Source organism: Neovison vison, chromosome 12 (assembly GCF_020171115.1).
Source record: "Neovison vison isolate M4711 chromosome 12, ASM_NN_V1, whole genome shotgun sequence".
NCBI classification, from domain to species: Eukaryota; Metazoa; Chordata; class Mammalia; order Carnivora; family Mustelidae; genus Neogale; species Neogale vison.
In genome coordinates this window covers 100,821,945-100,845,586 of record NC_058102.1, presented here as the reverse complement: position 1 = coordinate 100,845,586, position 23,642 = coordinate 100,821,945, and the positions used below count along the sequence as shown (strand labels likewise).

Below are 23,642 nucleotides of genomic sequence, written 5' to 3'. Positions count from 1 at the left end.
CTGCGCAATGTCCGGGGATCCTGCTGTGTGATTCCCGCCAATTTTTGCGGTACTACGACAGTGAGTCGAGCCTTTCATGGAGACGTTTGACCCTGCCGAGCTGCCCGAACTGCTTAAGCTTTATTACCGGAGGCTTTTTCCCTACGCCCAGTACTACCGTTGGCTCAACTATGGCGGAGGTGATGGAAGCCGGGAGCGGAGTGGGTAGTGGTTCGGTGGGGAGGGTGAGGAGGTACTGGGAGCGTTCCTCGGAACGACAATATGAAGTACCTCCTGTGCGCCAGGCATTGTGCCAGCGCCTTCGCGTATTATCTCGAGCCCTTCCCACCAGCTGAGAGATGTAAAGGGGCCGAGAGAGGTTACGGTAAGCAGGCACACAGAGGAGGAAAGACCCGCTGCTCCTTCCATCACGTGGTGGGACTCCCCATTCAGCTCCTCATTTACTTGCCGCGCGCCTGAGCCCAGGACATTACTGGGTCGTAGCCGGAAGGAGCAGAGGCGTGTTCTGTATCGGGGACAGCCGGGCATCTCCCGGAAGATGAGAGGTACTGAGCTCTTCGCAGCTGAACTTAGTATGCTCACCGAGGAGAGACAGCTGACATTACATCTTTAGAATATGTCTGCATCTTTTTCCTCATTTTTACTTTTTCCTATCAGAGGCAGGATGGTATGCACCTTCAGAGTAGGAACTAGTTTTGTGTTTGTTTGTTTGTTTTTAAACATGTAGCACAGCGTTGAGCACAGAGGGCTCATTAAAAATATCTTATCATTGATTAATGTTTTAATGCCCTGAGCTGAATCAAGTGCCAAATTAACTTTAAAATGGTATATTTATTTTGCAGTAATAAAGAATTACTTTCAACACCGTGAATTTTCATTCACATTGAAAGATGATATTTACATTCGCTACCAATCCTTCAACAACCAGAGTGAGCTGGAAAAGGAGATGCAGAAAATGAATCCATACAAGATTGATATAGGCGCGGTATATTCCCACAGAGTAAGAAATCGGTTTTTTAATGTATTTGTAGTTTTGTTTTTTAAACCAAGAATGGATTGGTGTTCTCATTGTTTTGAGGTTAAATTTTTATAATTGATTCTAGTTGAGTCCCACTTTAACTTTTTTGCAAGTAGATTGTAATATTTTGTTGTTCTTTCATACTCCACATTACTGATTGGAAATCATTTGGAAGTGAATTGGTTGTATTCTTACTAGGACAGAAAAATTGAGTATCTGGCCAAAAGAGTAAACAAGGAAGTCAGTGTGGTTTAAAGGAAGGTATTTTAAAACAATTACATTGTCTTCCAGCATTGGAGGTGTTTTGTCTATTTGTTTTTAAGTAATCTCTATATCCAATGTGACCCCAATATTTAGAGTCACGTGCTCTATGGACTGAGCCAGACCAGGACCCCTTCGAGATATGCTTGATTCCTTTATTTCTCTCACACTCATATATCTATTCCATTAGGAAATCTCTTCAGCTCTACCAGAATATTATCTGAAATCCAGCCACTGGTACCAGTACTACTACCATCCTTATCATCTTTCATCTGAACTACTGTAAAAACTTCCTAACAGTTTGCTCCTATAGACTCTAGAGTGTATTCTCAAAACAGTTGCCAGAGCAATCCTTTTAAAACAAGTTAGATTCTGTGATTCCTCTGCTCAAAACTGTTCTCTAGTGGCTCCCTATTTTGCTCAAAGTAAAAGCCCCTCTCTCCCCCTCACTCATTCCACTCGTGCCACACTGCCCCTGCTCAAGCAGTTTCCGCTGCCCAGAACCCATTTCCCCAGATATCTCCTTGGTTCCTTCCCTCACCTCAAGTCTTCATTTTGAGGCCTTCTGGAACCTGCCACTCCTCCTATCCATTGCCACTGATACAGTCTAAATGTCTAGATTAGTGCCTGCCCAAGAGAGTATATCGTATTTGTTGAATGAATGAACATACCAAAATTGCCTTTCTTTCCTTAAAAATACACACATGGGGAGGGTCACCTGGGTGGCTAGTCAGTTAAGCATCTGCCTTCTTTCTTCAGCTTGGGTCATGGTCCCAGGGTCCTGAGATCAGGCCTGGTGTCAGGCTCCATGCTCGGTAGGGAGTCTGCTTCTCTCTCTCCCTCTGACCATCTCATCGGCTTGTGCTCTCTTTTTAATAAAAAAAAAAAAAAAAAAAAATACATACATGGGGGGAGAAACACATTCATGGGATGATAGCTTTTTTATGGAACTATTTCTTTTTCTTTTTTTTTCCCCCAAGATTTATATATTTATTTTAGAGAGAGAGCAAGCGCCCAGCAGGGCAAGAGGCAGAGGGAAAGAATCTCAAGGAGACTCTGCAGACATGGAGCCCAAGGCCAGGCTCAATCCTGTAACCCTGAGATCATGACCTAAGCCACAATCAGAAGTCAGACACTTAACTGACTGAACCACCCAGGTGCCCATGGGGGTTTTTGGTGGTTTTTTTTTTTTTTAGATTTTATTTATTAGGGTGCCTCGGTGGCTCAGTTGGTTAAGCCTCTGCCTTTGGCTTAGGTCATGATCTCAGGGTCCTGGGATGGAGCCCTACATCGGGCTCTCTGCTCAGCAGAGAGCCTGTTTCCCCCTCCCTCTCTATGCCTGCTGCTCTGCCAACTTGTGATCTATCTCTCTCTGTCAAATAAGTAAATAAAATCTCAAAAAAAAAAAAAAAGATTTTATTTATTTATCTGGTCAGTTTCATCCTGAAGAAATTTCACTTGCAGCTTCCTGACCTCCAAGCTAGACTAATTGCTCTCTCTAAGCCTCATGGATAAATATAATCTTGTAATCACCCTGATTTCCTTTCACCTCCTATTTTGGATCCTGTGTTCCCTGAATCCTTTGTTCTCTTTTTGGTTTACTTTTCTTTACGTAGAGCATGTCCTCTATGAGCTTCCTGAGAAAAGGTGCATGGAAAAGAAAATATTGGACACTTTCTGTATCTGGAAAATGACTTCATTCTACCTTTGTACTTAACTAGTGGTTGTTTGTAAATCAGTTTCCCTTAGAATTTTGCATTATCTGCTAGCTTCCAGTGTTGCTGTTAAGAAGACTAATGCCATTCTGTTTCTTATTTCACTGTGTTGGAACTGAAAGCTCTTAAGATTTTCTACCTAGCCCCTCTGTCCCTAATGTACTAAAGTTTCACAGTGATGTGCCTTGGTGTCCATCTTTTTTGCACCTATTGTGCTAGATACATGATGGGCTCTTGTGATCATGAACTCGTGTCCTTCAATTCTGGGAAATTTTCCTTTTATTTTTTAAGATTTTATTTTGAAGTTTAAAAAAAAAAAAGATTTTATTTTTAAGTAATCTCTATCCCCAACATGGGGCTTGAACTTAAAACCCAGAGATCCAGTATCTCATGCTCTACTGACTGAACCAGCCAGGCACCCCTTTTTTCCTTAAATATAATTTTTTCTATCTATAATTTTTCTCTGGTCTCTACAAATCCTAAAGTCAGATGTTACGTGTCTTGGACTGATCCACTAATTTTTTTTCCCTCTTATTTTTATTTTGCTCTACTTTCTGGGGAATTTCCTCAGAGGTTTTCATTTCTGCTATTATAATTTACAAGAATTTTTTTTTAGAGCATCCTGTACTTTTTTCATTGATATGTCTTATCTTTTTGAGAGTATCAGTGATAGTTTATGTGTTCTGCTATACAATCTGTTTTCTCCCTTTTTTTCCCTGTTTTTTTCTCCTCTTTCATATTAGAGGCTTTCCTCGTAAGTCTGATAATTTCTTGCATGTTGTTTATATTTTAAAATAAAGCACTAAAAAAGCTGATTGGAAGTTGTGTATACATGGCTGGGATTTCTTTATTACAGGGTGATCTGGCTAGGCCATTTTTGGGGGAGGAAGCTCTGATGTCAGTTTCTCTAGATCTTTGCTTGAATAGAAACTTCACTTGCACAGGGATCTTTGTTTTGATCACAAATCTTCTATTCCTAAAGCCTATAATAGTGCCTGACACTCCTGATCAGATTCTTCAGTGAGGAATCTTCTGGTTTCCTGCATAGGATGGCAGTAATAGGGTATAAAAGTTGGGGAGAGGGCTGGGTCTCAACTTTCCACATGTAAATGTTTGTCCACTTAATCCGCTATATATCAGTACAATACACTTTCTTCAACTGTGCCTATTGTTCCTGCCCCCCATCCCAGTCCAGAGAGACCCACTATTTGAGGTTCTCCAGATAATAATTCAGGTGTCTTTGCCAGGGAAATGAAAGTGCAGTCACCTAGCTCTGCAGAGTAAATGGAAGAATCTGGGGAATTAACTGCTTCATAAATAGATTTTTAACTGATTCTCCTGTTTTTAATCTTAGCTTCACCACTACCACACACACTCTCTCTCTCACTCTAGGGATACCCATTATCGCCTGAGTTTGGGAGATGCTGAGGTGTAAATTGGATTGCTTATCTTTCCTTACAGAGAGTTTAAAATTCAGCCCTTTTGGTTTTCCTTATAAAAATTTTAGTGGTATTGGGGCGCGTGGGTGGCTCAGTGGGTTAAAGCCTCTGCCTTCCACTCAGGTCATGATCTCAGGGTCCTGGGATCGAGCCCCGCATCGGGCTCTCTGCTCAGCAGGAAGCCTGCTTCCTCTCTCTGCCTGCTGCTCTGCCTACTTGTGATTTCTCTCTGTCAAATAAATAAATAAAATCTTTCTTTAAAAAAAAAAAAAAAAAAAAAGAGGCTACTTACAGCTTGAGCCAAAGGCTCAGTTCAAACTAAATTGAGATATTTTGAATTATTGAACAATTTTAAATACCTTTTTGTTACTTATATGTCCAGTAATAATTAAAAGTCTTTAAAACAGTTTGCAATAGGGCATTAATTATTTGTATGTACTTTTCTTTATAAGAAACCTAAAAAAGCCTTACTGGGATTTCTGTTGATTAACAAATTTTTAAAAAGATTTTCTTTATTTATTTGACAAAGAGACACAGTGAGAGAGGGAACACAAGCAGGGGTAGTGAGAGAGGGGGAAACAGGCAGAGCAGGAAGCCCAATGTGGGGCTGAATCCTAGGACACTGGGATCATGACCTGAACCGAAGGCAGACTCTTAACGAACTGAGCCACCCGAGCGCCCCAGTTAACAAATATTTATTATTCAATGTTACATATCAATTATATCTCAGTAGAACTGGTAAAAAACAAATATCTATGATAATATGTATTTACCAAAACCTTTTAAAGTAGATGAACTTTATATTGTCATCCATTCTGGATGTATAAAATCCAAACTAGTGAACTTTAACTGAGTAGAGTTGGCATTATATTATGATTTTTTTGGTTTTTTTCTCTTTGGCCACTTTCTTTGTGTGGTTAGAAAATAGCAAAATTGGCAGCACGACAGCTCTTACAGAAGCTGATTAATATTTTCTCCTTGTAGCCCAATCAGCACAATACAGTGAAGCTGGGAGCTTTCCAGGCTCAAGAAAAAGAACTGGTGTTTGACATTGATATGACAGACTATGACGATGTGAGGAGATGTTGTAGGTAAGCACTGCATGCCTTGCTGGTAGGGTGGATAATATCACTGACAGTGAGTAATGATGCCTCTACTCCAGTTCTGCAGACATATGTTCTAAGTGCTGGACCCTCATGACGATGGCCATACGCATAATCGACCGAGCACTAAAGGGCAAGTATTGGCAGTGTCTGAGTGGGGTCAAATGTAAGAATCTGTTTTCCTCTGAATATTTGTCTATGTATACCATTTTATAATCAAATCTCATAGATTTCTAACATGTTTCCTTGAAACATATATCTGGAAAATAAAAGGAGATTAGAATAAAGTTGTAGTTGAAACACTAATAAAGCTGTTGAACAAACCAGTGAGTTTTTATCCACTTCAGTCTGTGTGCTACCCAGAGCACCTCTGTGTGCTAAAAGCTGTCCTAGATGAGGGAAATATGAAAGATAATGATTGCCTCAAGTAGGTTATAGTCTAAGAAAGTGACAAATAAGAGGATTACATTTAGTTTAGTAATATACACGAGGTACCATGGAGATAGAGAACAGAAGGAGTACATATTGGAATAGAAAGAAATTAGATCAGAAAAGGTGATGATAAGGATGACAATGATATTAAAAAGAGGGGCACCTGGGTGGCTCAGTCAGTTGATTATCTGCCTTCAGTTCAGGTCATTATCCCAGGGGTCTTGGGATCGAGCCCCACATCGGGCTCCCTGTGCAGTGGGGAGCTTGCTTCTCCCTCTGTCTCTGACTTTCCCCATGCCTTGTGCTCTCTCTCTCTCTCCTCTAAAATAAGTAAATAAATAAAATAAATACCTTGAAAAAAAAAAAAGAAAAGCTAACTCTTGGGATGCCTGGGTAGCTCATTTGGTTAAGCCTCTAACTCCTGATTTTAGCTCAGCTCATGACCCCAGAGTCCTGGGATACAGGCCCACATCGTGCTCCTGGGCAAGGAGCCTGCTTGGGATTCTCTCTCCTTCTGCCACCTTCTGCCACTCCTTGTCCCAATGCATGCACGCTCACTCACTGTATCAAAAAATTTAAAAAAATAGCTAACTGTTGTCCTCGCTTCAGCAATGCATATACTAAAAAGAGCTCTTTCTGGGGGACGCCTGGGTGGCTCAGACAGTTAAACATCGGCCTTTAGCTCAGGTCATGATCCCAGGTTCCTGGGATCGAGTTCCACATCAGGCTCCCTGCTTAGCTGGGACTCTGCTTCTCCCTCTGCCTGCTGCTCTCCTTGGTTGTGCTCTCTCACTCTCTGACAAATAAACAAATAAAATCTTGAAAGGAAAAAAAAAAAGCTTGAGAGGGAAAAAAGGGCATGAAGAAATTCTTGGCAGAGAGAACAGGATAGGTATAGACATGAAGGCAAGACCATGGGAGACAGGAAACTACACATAATTTAGTATAGTTAAGGTGAGTACATGTGGATAAGAGGTAAAAATGAAGCCAAGGAAGTAAGCAAGAACCAAGAGTTTATAAATTTACTTATAGATTTTAAAACATACTATTTCTTCCCTCCTCAGAGGACTTTGGATTTAAGCATCGTCTCTGGGTATATTCTGGAAGGAGAGGTGTTCATTGTTGGGTCTGTGATGAATCGGTTAGAAAACTGTCCTCTGCAGTACGTTCTGGGATAGTTGAGTATTTGAGTCTTGTAAAGGTAAGATCTGAGTAATACTTTACATTTCTTTGTTTGTTAGATGTTACCAAGCCTGAAATGTTTAGTGAAAAAAATGAAACTATCTTTTATAGCATCCGTATTCCAGAGTAGATGACCTTACTAGCAGATCAAATAATCACAGTAGCTACATTTTTTAAGATCTTTCATATTTTGCTGTAAGTATCCTCCTTGTAGCAAGAGGAAAATGACTTTTCTGGTTCAATTATGTCGGTTAATACTGACATAATTAGAAGAATTAAATTCTATATTTTGACAGGAATTTAATCTATATTTAGAGTACATTAAAAAAATTTTTAATTATTTCACTTATGTCTTATACATGAAGTTCTTTTTTGATGGTTTATTTTTCAGGGTGGTCAAGATGTTAAAAAGAAAGTCCATCTAAGTGAAAAAATTCACCCTTTTGTCAGGTCTGTTGGAAAAGATTCCATGTGGTTTAAGCTGTGTCTGATTTACATACATGTGCTTTTAGAATTACATTGTTACCAATTTCTCTATTGGGGTACCATTTTACTGATAATAAGGCTAGAGTTAATTGAATGACTGTCTTATGCTACAGTATTCATGATAGGTGCTTTACAGATGTTCTTATTGGTCTTAATAGTAACTTCATGAGGGACATGATGGTATCTCCATTTATAGTTGAAGTAGAACTTAGATAGTCTAATTTCTTTGGTACCACAAAAGTAATTGTTAAATTTAGGAAGCATGTCATAGTCTGCCTAATTTCAAAACTCAGACTCTTTCCACTAAATTCACTACTTCTCTAGATGTAAAGAGCATTGCATTAAGAGTAAGAGTTTCTATTCTGTGGCTTTCTAAAACCCTGATAAAATATTAGAGCCTCTATCTCATTGTAAGTATAAGATGGGGAAAACGACATCTGCTCCATCTATCTCAGAGTTGTGGCAAAGATTAAATGAAACGATAGATGTGAAGTCTGTTTGCAAATTGCTAAGCACTATGTAATTGTTGAGACATTAATGCAAGTACTTCGGAGTAGAAACTGTAGACTCTATCCCACACTACTACTGATGTATTATTATGTTGTCCTGGCCTGTTTCTACCCTTGTTACATATTTATGATGCTATTCATCTGTAAGTTATGGAATTTAAGAAGTAAACATTTCTTGAATAGCTATTCTAAGCCAGGTGCTATACTAGGTTCTTCCCCCTTAGAATGTCTTAGTTAATTCTCATAACCCTGTGAAGGCATATTATTCCCATTTTACATAGCTAATTTGTTTGTTAGCTAATTCAGTTTGTCTTCTTATTAGACTAATGTATGCTCACTAAAAAAAAAATATCAATAGAAGCAAGCACTAGCCTCCCTTCTTGGCATGTATGTGTTGCTAATAGTATTAGGACTGTGCTATTGTTGTTCCTACAGCAAATCTATAAACATAATAAAAAAATACTTCCAAGAATATGCCTTAGTTGATCAAGATATTCTTGAAAATAAAGAAAGCTGGGATAAGATTTTAGCCCTTGTTCCTGAAAATATCCTTTCCCAAGGCCATTTCTATGTGAGCTATATGATGTATTGATCTATATTATAAATGTGTTCTGCCTACATATTGTCATATACTTACTCTTATAAGTTTAATCTTTTTATACAAAAACATCTCCTGTTTTTCTGCATTTTAGTATATCTAGTCTGGAATACAGTAAGAAATGAGACCATTTTGGAAATAAATGTCCTTATTTTGGAAGTTGATCCTCATAGAATTAATGGATACTTAAAGAATGCTGAATCATTTTGTCAAAATATATACAGACCAGGGAAAGGTTTTACATTAAACTATATAGAAGGGACGCCTGGATGGTTCAGTTGGTTAAGGGACTGCCTTTGGCTCAGGTTATGATCTTGGAGTTTCAGGATCGAGTCCCACCTCAGGCTCCCTGCTCAGCAGGGGAGTCTGCTTCCCCCTCTCACCCTCCCAACTCTCGTGCTTTCTCTCTCTCCCAAATAAATAAGTGAAATCTTTTAAAAAAAAAACAAAAAACCTATATGGTTATTTTGGCATTCTTTCTGTCATTTCTGTATATATTTTTACAGGGGACTTTTTTAAGGAAATGTATTTAATTAATATTTGCATTTTTTAAAACAATAATTACTTTCTAGTAAACTTTTGGTATCCTTGTGAGTAATACATACTGAAAATAAGTTGTTTGTCAGTGGCTCTAAATGACTGTGTTCCTTAATGACTCATCACCAATTCATGAGACACTTCAGCAAAACTTCCCGAAGTATCACAATTCACTTCAGCGTTGGGAATATTTGATGAAAGCCATCAGCTTGCAGGTATATTCCATTGAAATCTCTATTATAAATATAATGTCATTCTTAGTTAAATTCTAATTTTTTTGCTTAGTAACTTAAAGATCACTGAAAGCCATTTTTTAACCTCTTAAAGAAATCCTCAAAAGTTCCTACTGATCCTCATGCTAGAGTTTTATCTCCTTTTAGGATAGTACCAAAAATGACAAATGTGGACCCTGCCTGGAATGGGAGATCATGCTCCAGTACTGTTTCCCACGGCTGGACATCAATGTTAGCAAAGGAATCAATCATTTGCTGAAGAGCCCCTTTAGTGTTCATCCTAAAACAGGTACAATATAGAGAAAGCAAAACTAGAAGAAAAATGAGTTATTTTTTGTTTGAGTAAGCATGTCACTGGGTATGAATACGTATGATAACTGAGTTATTTTTTAATTGTCGACTAGTAGCTACCAGATCAGTTTCCACTACATAAATAATTTTCCTCTGGGTTTCTGAGGTTTAGCGTTGGAACTATAGAGGAACTTAGAAATCCAAGGACAACAGCTCTCATTGTACAGATGAGAAAACCGTGGTCCAAGAGATTGAAGTGACTTGTTCACAGTCTTTTTTTTTTTTTTTTTTTTTAAGATTTTATTTATTTATTTGACAGAGAGAAATCACAAGTAGACAGAGAGGCAAGCAGAGAGAGAGAGAGGGAAGCAGGCTCCCTGCTGAGCAGAGAGCCCGATGCGGGACTCGATCCCAGGACCCTGAGATCATAACCTGAGCCGAAGGCAGCGGCCTAACCCACTGAGCCACCCAGGCGCCCTTGTTCACAGTCTTAAAACAAATTGTGTCAGAGCTAGGAAGAGAATTCAGTTCTTAAAACTTGAAAGTTCTGTGGTTTTCCCACTATGCCTCCTCCCTCAGTTCTTTTTCCATAGTTTTAGCTTTCCTCCTTCACATTTCTCTTAGATATATGTTTTGATGGACTGAAACTGACTTTAAAATAAATATAATGGTTGCTATATTGACATAAACTTTGCTTCATCCAACCAGGAGACATACACAGTTGTATGTAGTTGTCCTTTTTCGTCTAATTCTACCACTCACTGTGGGATGTTAGGCTAATTATTCTCTGTGTCTTGGTTTCCTCATCTGTAAATGGAAATGATATAGTACTTACCTCACAGGGTTATTGTGAAGATCTAAAATGTAAAGTGCTGGGGTGCCTTGGTGGCTCAGATGTTTGGGTGTCTGTGTTTGGCTCAGGTCGTGGTCTCGAGATCCTGGATCAAGCCCCAAGTCGGACTCCAGGCTCAGCAGGGAGTCTGCTTCTCCCTCTTCCTCTGCTTCATCCCCTGCTTGTGCTCGCTCTGTCTCTGTCTCTCTCAAATGAATAAATCTTTAAAAAAATAAATAAATAATAATAATTAGATGTAAAGTACTTAGAAAAGGATCTGTCACACATTCAGTTCTCCTAAGTTGCCTAGTTTCCTTTAATAATCTGTGATGATTCTCTAGTGCATATATTTGAATAGCCCCTTTCTAAACCTATCAACTATGTGTTTTTAGCTTTTTTTCATAATAAGCTTAGTATTTCTTTTTTTAATTTGTCTTATTAGTTTCAGAGGTAGAGTTCAGTGATTCATCAGTTCCATATCATATCCAGTGCTCATTATATATTTCTTTTTTAAGTTTTTGAATTAATTTTTAATTTTTTTTAATTTGATTTGATTATTATTTTAAAATTCTGTTCAGATAGCCAGTGGCTGAAAAGTTTTGGGTTTATTTATTTATTTTATTTATTTATCACCATAAAATACATCATTGGTTGCTTTTTGGGGTTTTTTTTAAGATTTTATTTATTTATTTGACAGAGAGAAAGGTCACAAGTAGGCAGAGAGGCAGGCAAAGAGAGAGGGGGAAGCAATCTCCTTGCAGAGCAGAGAGCCCGATTCGGGGCTCAGTCCCAGGACCCTGAGATCATAACCTGAGCTGAAGGCAGAGGCTTAACCCACTGAGCCACCCAGTTGCCCCACATCATTAGTTTTTGATGCAGTGTGCATTATATATTTCTTATTATTTTTTAAACCTAACTCTAAAGCTATAGTGGGTATCCCCTTATTCTAATACTCAGAGTTTGGGTAAATAATTATGTTCATAAGTATACACATTTGATTATATTCTTTTCCCGTAAGTAGCTGTAGTCTTTTTACTCTGTCTTCAAACAACAACTCCAAACAACAATTCTCTTGATTATTTTACTTGTTATTTACCTGGCATCCTTTAGATTGATTATCTCATTTTTGAGATGTAATGAATTTTATGAGGTATCCCATGTGTGGATATTGTGAAAGGGGAAGTATAATGCTGTCTATTTTATTTCCAAAATGCTTTCTAAGGATGCCCAACATATAGGTGTCTGTTCTAATCTCAGCAAATAAACCAAGTTAATGAAATGAATTATATCTATGTTATTTCATTTTTCAGGACTCACTAAATTTGATATCATTCTGTCCTTATGTATAAGGATAGTAGGAAGAAGGAGATAGAAATAAAAGTGGAAATAAGATCACTAGATTATAGCTCAACATTCTTTCATACCTATTTTTTTTGTTGTTGTTTTTAGGAGAAATTAAAAACAGCTAATGTGGAAGTAATTTCTAGCTATTGTTTTTAACAGATAAGGGGCGCCTGGGTGGCTCAGTGGGTTAGGCCGCTGCCTTTGGCTCGGGTCATGAACTCAGGATCCTGAGATCGAGTCCCACATCGGGCTTTCTGCTCGGCAGGGAGACTGCTTCCCTCTCACTTTCTCTGCCTGCCTCTCTGCCTACTTGTGATCTCTGTCAAATGAATAAATAAAATCTTAAAAAAAAAAGATAAGTCTAACCCTTTTTCTAAGCCTTAGATTAAAATTTGGCCAAAATAACAAACAGGATTGTATTTTACAATCATCAGTTTATAACTTTTGGTTCTTACAGGTCGTATTTCTGTGCCTATTGATTTACAGAAAGTGGAACAGTTTGATCCATTTACTGTTCCAACCATAAGGTATGTTCCAGATCATTGATCATTCATTTTTTGTTTGTGATTTTTACTCTGAATTTGAAGTAGGTTGAATTAGAGCCCTTTCAGAGAGGCAGCTGCTCTGAGGCTATATGACAATGCCTTTGTACAGCAACATTTCCTAGTGAGTTCTACAGAACACAAGCTGCTATTCTCTTATAAAAAAAAATTGTAAGTTCAAATAAGTTTGAGAAATAACGATTTTAACAGATAAAATGTTCTTTACTGCAAGATTTCCCAGTTTTTATTATGCTCTTATGCATGGAAAACTCCCAAGATGCAATTGTGACTTTTAGAATATCCCAAATTCAGTTGGTCACACAGTGTTTTCACGGAAAATTTTGGGGGATTCTTGTGCTATCATACATTGGGTAATGTTGACCAAGAACCAACTTTAAAATTCTTACTCTGGGGATGCCTGAGTGGCTCAGTGGGTTAAGCCTCTGCCTTCAGCTCAGGTCATGATCTCAGGGTCCTGGGATCGAGCCCCCCATTGGGCTCTCTGCTCAGCAGGGAGCCTGCTTCCCCCTCTCTCTCTGCTGCTTCTCTGCCTACTTGTGATCTCTCCCTCTATCAAATAAATAAAATCTTAAAATTCTTATTCTGGGGTGCTTGGGTGACTCAGTTGGTTAAGCGTCCAACTCTTTATCTCAGCTCAGGTCTTGATCTGTGGGCCATAAGTTTATGCCCTGAATTGGGCTCCACACTGGGCACAGAGACAACTTTTAAAAAACAGAATAAAATTCTCTTATTCTGGAGCACGTGGCTGGTTCAGTTGGTAGGGCCTGTGACTCTTGATTTTGGGGTCATGAGTTTGAGCCCGACATCAAGTATAGAGTTAAAAAATTAAAAAAAAAAATTCTCTTATTCTATTATTTGTAGCTCTCTCTGCCGTGAATTGGATGCCATTTCCATTAATGATGAGGGAAAAGAAGGAAATGAAGCCGAATCTGATACCAAACGTAGAACCAGAGGTATGTTAATATGTTGAAGTCTCACTTTAATATAAGTTTCTTACAAGAAATCCTCTGTCAGTCCAATAATTAATTCTCCTTGGATTCAGCCCAGAATGGATCAATGTTTATCATGAAACCAGCTCAGTTACAAATAATATCATAGCAATGCTTCTGTCCTTTCTTCATCAGTTCCCCAAATGGTGCTGTTGAATCCAATCTGAGTCAACAGATATTTACTAAAGCAACATCTAAATGCTAGGATTTATGGGGCGCCTGGGTGGCTCAGTCGGTTAAAGCCTCTGCCTTTGGCTCAGGTCATGGTCCTGGGGTCCTGGGATCGAGCCCCACATCAGGCTCTCTGCTCAGGAGGGAGGCTGCTTCCTCCTCTCCCTCTGCCTACCTTTCTGCCTACCTGTGATCTCTGTCTATCAAATAAATAAATAAATCTCTTTTTAAAAAAATAAATAAATAAATGCTAGGATTTATACTATAAGATTAAATTGTCATTTTGTGTTGATAGTTGTTTGACTCTCACAATTTTAGATTCAACGCCTACTTACTTAACAACTACTATATATGCATGCTTTTGTTCTTTGTTCTTGATGTATCCAGAGAATGTTATGGTAAATATGTATCTAAACTGTGGTTGAATTGTATATTCAAGAATTTGATGAAGCTGGGAAACTTATAAATCTTCCTGCTAATAGAAGCCAAATCTTCATATACTAACACCCAAAAGACACTCTATAGCTACAGAACCAATAGAACTTCTTGTGTGGTAGAAATGTAAGGCTCTGCCCAGTGTGGTACTCACTAGCCACATGCGGCACATTCCACTTGAATTGTGAGAGACCTGATTTTCAGTTTCATTTAATTTTAAGTAGCCACCTGTGGCTAGTGACTGTTGTAACACAGTGCAGATCTGTGCTATCTAACTGACCTTTCTCGGTCAAATGTTGCCACCTTCTTTCAAAACCTAAGTTCAAATATCACTCCATAAAACAAAAACAAAACAAACAAAATCACTTCATCTGTTCCAGCTCTAACATAATACCTAACCATAGTATATTCCACTATTAATGATTATAGTGATTACAAGCTCTCTGCCTAAGGTATTTGAGGGGCTTCTGGGTCACTCAGTCAGTTGGGCATCTGATTCTTGGTTTTGGCGAAGGTCATGATCTCAGAGTCATGAGATCGAGCCCTCCATCTGGCTCTGTGCTCAGCATGGTGTCTGCTTGTCCCTCTCTCTCTGCCCCTCCCCCCCCATCTCTCACAAACAAATAAGTAAATAAAATATTTTTTAAAAATAAAGTATTGGAAAAAAAAATAATAAAGTATTGGGGGGCACCTGGGTGGCTCAGTGGGTTAAGCCTCTGCCTTCGGCTCAGGACATGATCCCAGGGTTCTGGGATCGAGCCCCACATCAGGCTCTCTGCTCAGCAGGGAGCCTGCGTCCCCCTTCTCTCTGCCTGCCTCTCTGCCTACTTGTGATCTCTGTCTGTCAAATAAATAAATAAAATCTTTTAAAAATAAATAAATAAAGTATTGGGGGTACCTGCGTGGCTCAGTGGGTTAAGCCTCTGCCATTGGCTCAGGTCATGATCTCACAGTCCTGGGATCAAGCCTTGCATCAGGCTCTCTGCTCAGCGGGGAGCCTGCTTCTCCCTCTCTCTCTGCCTGCCTCTCTGCCTACTCGTGATCCCCCCCTCTGTCAAATAAATGAATAAAATCTAAAATAAATAAATAAATAATTTGAAGAACATCTCCAACATGAAAAATCAGAATAAACTGGAAAAAGGAACTCAGAAAAAACAGATAATGCAAGGAACAAAGAAAACCCTTTTTTTTTTCCCTCTTTTTTTCTTAAGCAATCTCTGCCCAGCTTGGGACTCAAACTCACATACCAGAGAAGAAAAGTCACATGTGCTACTAACCGAGCCAGCCAGGAACCCTGAAGACCTTTTTTTAAAAAATTATCCTCAGAGAATATGAGAAGATAGTGTAGCCATGAAGCAATAGCAGAATGCTATGAAAAGAAACATTCAGAATAAGAAAGAGGTCTTAGAAATTAGAAACATAATCATTAGAATACAAAATTCAGTGGAAAGGCTAGAAAAGTTAAGATTTTCCAGAAAGTACTACAAAAAAAGATAAATTTTTTGTTTTTATTTTTTTTTAAAGATTTTATTTATTTATTTGACAGACAGAGATCACAAGTAGGCAGAGAGAGAGCGGGAAGCAGGTTCCCCGCCGAGCAGAGAGCCCAATGCGGGGCTTGATCCCAGGACACTGGGAACACGACCTGAGCTGAAGGCAGAGGCTTTAACCCACTGAGCCACCCAGGCGCCCTGTTTTTATTTTAAGGAGGAAAAAGATAAAATTAGAAGAATGGTTCAGGGGATGCCTGGGTGGCTCAGTCAGTTAAGCGTCTGCCTTTGGCTCAGGTGATGATCCCAGGGACCTGGGATCGAGTCCACATTGGCTCCTTGCTCAGCCAGGAAACTGATTCTCCCTCTGCCTGCCATTCCCCCATCTGTGCTCATTCTCTCTGTCTCTGACAAATAAATAAATAAATAAATAAATAAATGAATGAATGAATGAATTGTTCAGGAGATCTAATACCTAACTATGGGAGTTTCAGAAAAACAACAAACAGAGAGGTAAAAAATATATATATCAAAATTATATAGGAAGCCATTGGAGAAATGAGCCCTTTATTGAAAAGGCTCAGCATAATAGGAAAACAGACTGGCACCAAGGCACATCATTTTGAAATTTCAACACACTGAGAATTAAGAAAAATCTTAGTCTTCTGACCCTTTCCTACTTCTCCTCCCCCCAAAAAAGCCACAGTCCTAGGAAGAATGGCTTTGGATTTCTAAACATTGGAAGTGTTCATCTGTTAAAAGGAGGTGCTAGAAATAAAAAGTGGTTGCCATTGAAGAGGATGGAGAGGTCAGAATTAGGGCAGAAAGCTATTTTTTCCAACCTGTTAGTACTATTTTATTCTTTTTAACAACATGTATACCTTACTTCACAATTTTTAAAAAATATTTTCTCTTGATGAACATCTTTTCCTTTTGTTCAGGGATTTTTTTTTTATTTTTTAAAGATTTTATTTATTTGATAAAGCACAAGCAGGGGGAGCTGGAGAGAGAGAAGCAGGCTCCCCACTGAGCAGGGCTCTATCCCAGGACCTGAGCCAAAGGCAGTCACTTAAACAACTGAACCACCCGGTTGCCCCTGTTCAAAGATTTTAAAGAGAAATTTTCTAATATAACTATTCAAAAATAAACTAAACTACCTGTCATTTCAAGTATTCATAAATAGCCTAATAACCATCAGTCAGGGGTGCTTTAGAGATGGTGGGGGGTTGGAATGAGTGATGTGTAAGTTCCCTACTATCGCTTTAGTTTCTGTAATTTTAAGCCTTTGTCCTTTATCATACTAGTACCATGTTCCCCCCCTTTCTTCTTTCTTTCTTTCTTTCTTTCTTTCTTTATTTATTTATTTATTTATTTATTTGACAGAGATCACAAGTAGGGAGAGAGGCAGGCAAAGAGAGTGGGGGTGGGGAAACAGGCTCCCCGATGAGCAGAGAGCCCGATGTGGGGCTTGATCCCAGGACACTGAGATCACAACCTGAGCCGAAGGCAGAGGCTTTACCCACTAAGCCACCCAGGAACCCCTGTTCCCACACTTCTTAACGAATCCTGGAATGTTCTATCCACTAATATCTTTTTTCTTTTTCTTTTTTAAAGATTTTATTTACTTATTTGAGAGAGAGAGTGCAAGCATGAGCAGGGAGAGGGGCAGAAGAGGGAAAGGCAGAGAATCTCAAGCAGACCACACAGAGCATGGTGCCCAGTGCAGGGCTCAGTCTCACTACCCTGAGGTCATGACCTGAGTGGAAACCAAGAGTCAGATGTTTAACTTACTGAGCCACCCAGGCACCCGTAATTATATCTTTTTTCTAAGACTCACCTCACAGCCACCTCACTCAACACTGACAGGTGGATCCTTTGGCCTTATAATTATCCATGTGCCTCTTTGGTCTTTTAATTATATATTGTTTTCTATTACTACATATAGGACTTGTTTTACCAGTTCATTTAAAAACTTCTTAAAACCAAAGAGTTTGGCTTATACTTTTTTTAGAATTTAGCAGAGTACTTAATATATAATAGGTAGTTAGTAAATATTTAAGTGATTATTGAATGCCTGTTACATATTCCACAATGGTGAAATAAACATATAGACTTACAAGCAAGGAGGGGCACCTGGGTGGCTCAGTGGGTTAAAGCCTCTGCCTTCGGCTCAGGTCATGATTCCAGGGTCCTGGGATCGAGCCACGCATCGGGCTGTCTGCTCAGTGGGGAGCCTGCTTCCCCCCCTATCTCTCTCTCTCTCTGTCTACTTGTGATCTCTGTCTGTCAAATAAATAAATAAAATCTTTAAAAAAAAAAAAAAAAGACTTACAAGCAAGGAGCTTAGAATCTTGAATTAAAGGTTCTAAGTACTATGGGGCTGATCCCAAACTAAACTGTTTCCTTGGTGTATATTTTATATTATTATAAGAAAATTCATATATAGGGGCGCCTGGGTGGCTCAGTGGGTTAAGGCGCTGCCTTCAGCTCAGGTCCTGATCTCAGGGTCCTGGGATCGAGTCCCGCATCAGGCTGTCTGCTCAGCAGGGAGCCTGCTTCCTCCTCTCTCTGTCTGCCTGCCTCTCTGCCTACTTGTGATCTCTCTCTGTCAAGTAAATAAATAAAATCTTTAAAAAAAAAAAAAAAGAAGAAAATTCATATATAAAAGTTTAGGACAAAATACACGGTACTGGGGCACCTGGGTGGCTCAGTGGGTTAAAGCCTCTGCCTTCGGCTCAGGTCATGATCCCAGGGTCCTGGGATCGAGCCCCACATCAGGCTCTCTGCTCCGCAGGGAGCCTGCTTTCTCCTCTCTCTGCCTGCCTCTCCCACCTACTTGTGATCTCTGTCTGTCAAATAAATAAATAAAATCTAAAAAAAAAAAAAAAAATACACGGTACTTTCATGATTGCCACAGTTCAGATATTCATCTGAATATCCTCATCAAAATTCCTTTTTTATTTATTTTTTTATTTTTTTAAGATTTTATTTATTTATTTGACAGACAGAGATCACAAGTAGGCAGAGAGGCAGGCAGAGAGGAGGAAGCAGGCTCCCTGCTGAGCAGAGAGCCTGATGTGGGGCTCGATCCCAGGACCTTGGGATCATGACCTGAGCCGAAAGCAGAGGCTTTAACCCACTGAGCCACCCAGGCGCCCCTCAAAATTCCTTTTTTAGTCCCAAGTATATCAGATAATGTTTATTAAAGATTGTATTTATTTATTTATTTATTTGAGAGAGAGAGAGAACATAAACAGGGGAGAAATGGCAGAGGGAGAAGGAGAAGCAGACTTCCCACTGAGCAGGGAGCCCAACACACTCCATCCTAGGATCTCAGGATCATGACCTGAGCCAAAAGCAGACATTAAACTGACTAAGCCACCCAGATACCCCTGGGTGGCTCGGTGGGTTGGGCCGCTGCCTTCGGCTCAGGTCATGATCTCAGGGTCCTGAGATCGAGTCCTGCATCGGGCTCTCTGCTCTGCGGGGAGCCTGCTTCCTCCTCTCCCTCTTCTGCCTGCCTGTCTGCCTGCTTGTGATCTCTGTCTGTCAAATAAATAAATAAAATCTTTAAAAAAAAAAAATTTTTTTTTTAAAGTAAAAATTTTTTTACTCTTTTGAATGAACTATTATGAGGACTATTCCATCCAGATACAGCATACTACTGAAATCCAGATCTCATCTTGTTCTCAGATTTTCTCCCCATTGGGTATTATAGATTGTGTAATTAAATAGATGATTAAGATTCTGTATTCAAAATTTTGTTGTGGGGGTGGCTCAGTCATTCAAGTCATGATCTCAGGGTCCTGGGATCAGGCTCCCTGCTCAGTGGGGAGTCTGTTCCTCCCTCTGCCTCTCCCCCTGCTTGTGCTCTCCCTCTCCCTCTCTCTCTCTCTCTCTCTGAAATAAATAAATAAAATCTTGGGGGGAAAGATTAAAAACTTTTTTTGTTGTGTACATTTTTTAAATTTTATATAAATCAAAAAATACCTATACTTAAGGCACTATGACTATAAACTTCTAGTTGTCTCCAGGTAGAATGCCCCTGACACTTTTAATGTTTGCTCTGTTGGTAAAACTATTTATTAATGAAACCACAGTTTGTTTAAAAAAAAAAAAAAAGAATATTGTATGGGATTTAACATAGAGCAATAGATTATGCTGGTCTAATACCAGAAAGCCTGACTACTGAAGTAGATATGTACGTGTGGTTTGGATATTTTCAGGCAGCACTGTCTTAATACAGCAGCCACATATGGCTGTTAAGCACTTGGAATGTGGCTAGTATAAACAAGGAACTGACTTTTTAAATTTAATTTTAATTAATTTAAATTTTAAAACTGATTGGGGTGCCTGGCTTAGTCGGTAGAACATGCAACTCTTGACCTCAGGGTTGTGAGCTCAAGTCCCATGTTGGGTATGGCAATTACTTAAAAATAAAATCTTAAGGGATGTCTCTCTAAAACAAATATTTTTTAAATTTTTAAAATATTTTTAAATAAATAATTTTTTAATGTTTGGGGTTTTTTTTTTTTTTTTAAGATTTTTATTTATTTGACAGAGAGAGAGATCACAAGTAGGCAGAGAGAAGGGAAGCAGGCTCCCTGCTGAGCAGAGAGTCTGATGTAGGACTCGATTCCAGGACCCTGAGATCATGACCCGAGCCAAAGGCAGAGGCTCAACCCACTGAGCCACCCAGGCGCCCCAATAGATAAATTTTAAAACTGATATTTGATTCGATTATTAGAAAACATTTAAGTATGTTTAGGAAATTTGGATATGTGAGCCTACTTTTACACTGCCTATAATTCAAATCTAAATATAGATCAAGTATTTCTCATGATAATGTATCATCTAAATTGAGATGTATTTTAAGTACAAAATGCTAGATTTCAAACAGTATGAAAAAAATAAAATATTTCAATTTTTATTATGTATTAATATTTTAGATACACTGAATTAAATAAAATATTAAAATTAGTCTTACCTTTTTAATGTAGCTACTAGAGTATTTATTTATTTTAAGATTTTTATATATTTATTTGACAGAGAGAGAGAGAGCACACAAGCAGAGGGAGTGGCAGGCAGAGGGAGAAGAAAAAGCAGGCTTCCTGCACAGTGGGGAGCCCAATGTGGGGCTCCATCCCAGGACTTTGGGATCATGACCTGAGTGGAGGGCAGATGCTTAACCAACTAAGCCACACAGGCGCCCCACTAGTAGAATATTTAAACTATATATTTCTCATTATACTGGACAGCACTGTTCTAGAGAATTCTTTTTCTTATTGTTGTTTAGAGAATTTTTTTTAAAAAAACTTAAAGTTATACTCTCATGTTATTCTGCTTCCAAAATGCTAATTACAATGCATGGCCTTCATAATTTAGATTATAAGAAGACCAGTCTAGCTCCTTATATAAAAGTTTTTGAACAATTTCTTGAAAACCTGGATAAATCCCGAAAAGGAGAACTTCTCAAGAAGAGTGGTAAGACTCTATGCCTTTCCTTTTTAGCTATTTAGATCTTAGTGTAGGAAGTTTAATCATCTAGTACATGAGAAATTTTAGAGCTCTAGCTTTTGCCCTCCTAAAACAAGTTATTGATTTAGCTTACTATCCTTAGTGTTTTAAAAATTGAGCTCCCTTAATTCAATTCAGCAGATACTCATTAGACACCTTCTGTGTATCAGGTACTATGAGGGAAACAAAGATTAATTATACAAAGATGAATTCCACACCATGCCCCCCGCCCTTAGGAAGTACTACTGATACAAAACAAAGAAGTATAAAATGCTAAAGAAAGAGATCTCATCTGACTGAGAGAACCTGAGAAGATTTCGTATGAAAAGAGTGGTATTTGAACTCTTTACAATGAGGGGCTATACAGATTCTAGTTCCCAACGCCAATATACCATGCCTTGAGGTATGCATAGGATTTCTACAAGCAGAGATTTGATAAGGGTACAGGAATGGGAAAAGGGGATAGGTTGTTCATTCTTGAAGGAATGGCAAAGGCATTAGATAGGAAAGCATCAGGTCACTCCAGAGGCCGTCAAGTAATACAGCTAATCTGGAAAAAGATGTGTCAAGCGTGGATGGAACTAGAGGGTATTATGCTTAGCGAAATAAGTCAATTGGAGAAAGACAACTATCATATGATCTCCCTGTTATGAGGAAGTGGAGATGCAACATGAGGGGTGTGGGGATAGGAAAAGAATAAATGAAACAAGATGGGATCAGGAGGGAGACAAACTATAAGAGACTCTTAATCTCACAAAACAAACTGAGGGTTGCCCAGGGGTAGGGTGGAGGGAGAGGGTGGTAGGGTTATGGACATAGGGGAGGGTATGTGCTATGGTGAGTGCTGTGAGGTTGTAAACCTGGCGATTCACAGATCTGTACCCCTAGGGCTAATAATACATTATATGTTAATAAAAAATATATAAAAATTATTTTTAAAAAGATGCAGCAGAAATTGATGGGATAGAAATCTGAAGAAGCAGACTGAATTCAGGGTATAGATGGCCTTTGAAGTCCAGTCTTGAGAATCTGGGCTTAATTCAGTAGGGACAAATAATCTAGTAAAGGGTTTTGAGGAATGGAGTACCATGATTTATGGTTTTATCTAGCAAAATAAAACTAGCAACAATGTGTCTGGGGAGAGGTTAGGGACAAAAAAGACCAAGAGGCCAGTCGGCCTATTACCATTAGGACACTGGTACTGGATATCTCCAAAAGGAGCAAATACTAGAGCCATCCTTGAGAGTTGGTAATGATTTGGAAGTGGAGAGATGAAAAAGGAAATTAAAAGTGTCACAGAAGCCAGGGAAAGGAAATGTTCAAGGAGATTATCAAGTGTCAAATGCAGTAGAGAACTGATAAAATCATGTTGCATATTGGGACTAAAGGGAGATACTGAGAGGACAGCAGTGTCTCTGAATAAGAGACCCAAACATATGTGTAAGCCAAAATGAAAGAAATCAGCAGTGAATATTATTCAGGAGATCGATCAATACCATAGAAAACTGTAGTAGTGTTATAGAAATACAAACTTCCTTCCCACTTTATTTTTTAATAATGCGCATGATGGTTAAACAGTAGTGCCCAAGATAATGCTGAACTCATAGTAGACACTCAAATATGTGCTTATTGAATGAACAATGATGACTCTGAACTTGGAAAGCCTCAATGAACCTGCCATTCCAACTGGCTATATTAAGTCCTTTGTACTTTTGTTCTGTACTAGCTCACCCTATAATGTGGGCTTCAGCAAAAGTGAAAGCAAATCTTTATGCATGATGTGAATTTAATAGAAGCATTAAGCAAATCAGAATGTGAAATAAATGGGATTTGTCTTGTCTTCCTTTACTATCCCTTTGACAACAATCTATTCTATTCCAGATTTACAGAAAGACTTCTGAAGATAACAGCTCTCCTCAAACCTATGTAGATATCTTCTAGCTTCAAGAATCAAATACTTCAGGCGCCTGGGTCGCTTAGTCGGCTGGGTGTCTACATTCGGCTAGGGTCATGATCCCAGGGTCCTGAGATCAAGTCCCAGGTCAGGCTCCCTACTCAGTGGGGAGTCTGCATCTCCCTCTCCCTCTGCCCCTCCCCCCAACTCATGCTTGCGCGCGCGCTCTCTCTCTCTCTCTCTCTTTCAAATAAATAAATAAAAATAAAATCTTTTAAAAACCAAATACATCAAGAGCAATTTAATATATATTACAGAACCATAATGTGTCTTAATACTGAAAGCAAAATTTCCTTTCCTTTCCTTTTCTTTCTTTTTTTTACTTGACAGAGAGAGCACAAGTAGCCAGAGCAGTGGGCAGAGGGAGAGGGAGAAGCAGGCTCCTTGCTGAGCAGGGAGCCCCATGAGGGGCTCAATCCCAGGACTCTGGGATCATGACCTGAGCCAAAGGCTGACGCTCAACAGACTGAGCTACCCAGGTGCCCCCAAAATTTCCTTTACTTGAAAAATTATTATGTTGAAAAGATTCCTGAGGCCACCAAA

The 23,642-nt window shown here is 39.0% G+C and overlaps 2 protein-coding genes across 2 annotated transcripts in view; one reads left to right on the top strand and one right to left on the bottom strand.

Annotated features, from left to right (window-relative positions):
• The window catches only part of HSD17B6 (hydroxysteroid 17-beta dehydrogenase 6), a 46,408-nt gene extending 35,728 nt beyond the window's left edge, over nucleotides 1-10,680 (bottom strand). Inside the window, exon 1 of the mRNA XM_044228531.1 lies at nucleotides 10,640-10,680. The gene's annotated coding sequence lies outside the window, so the exon portion shown is untranslated. The remainder of the gene's footprint in view (nucleotides 1-10,639) is intronic.
• Nucleotides 22-23,219, top strand: PRIM1 (DNA primase subunit 1). Its single transcript, XM_044228528.1, has 13 exons — nucleotides 22-179; nucleotides 843-1,000; nucleotides 5,418-5,524; nucleotides 5,596-5,669; nucleotides 7,033-7,169; nucleotides 7,542-7,600; nucleotides 8,581-8,690; nucleotides 9,407-9,495; nucleotides 9,661-9,802; nucleotides 12,438-12,507; nucleotides 13,405-13,496; nucleotides 21,014-21,112; nucleotides 23,027-23,219. Exons 1-13 carry the CDS (start codon nucleotides 77-79, stop codon nucleotides 23,044-23,046), a joined length of 1,260 nt encoding a protein of 419 aa, XP_044084463.1. The 5' UTR covers nucleotides 22-76; the 3' UTR covers nucleotides 23,047-23,219.
• Nucleotides 23,220-23,642: the final 423 nt, after the last annotated feature.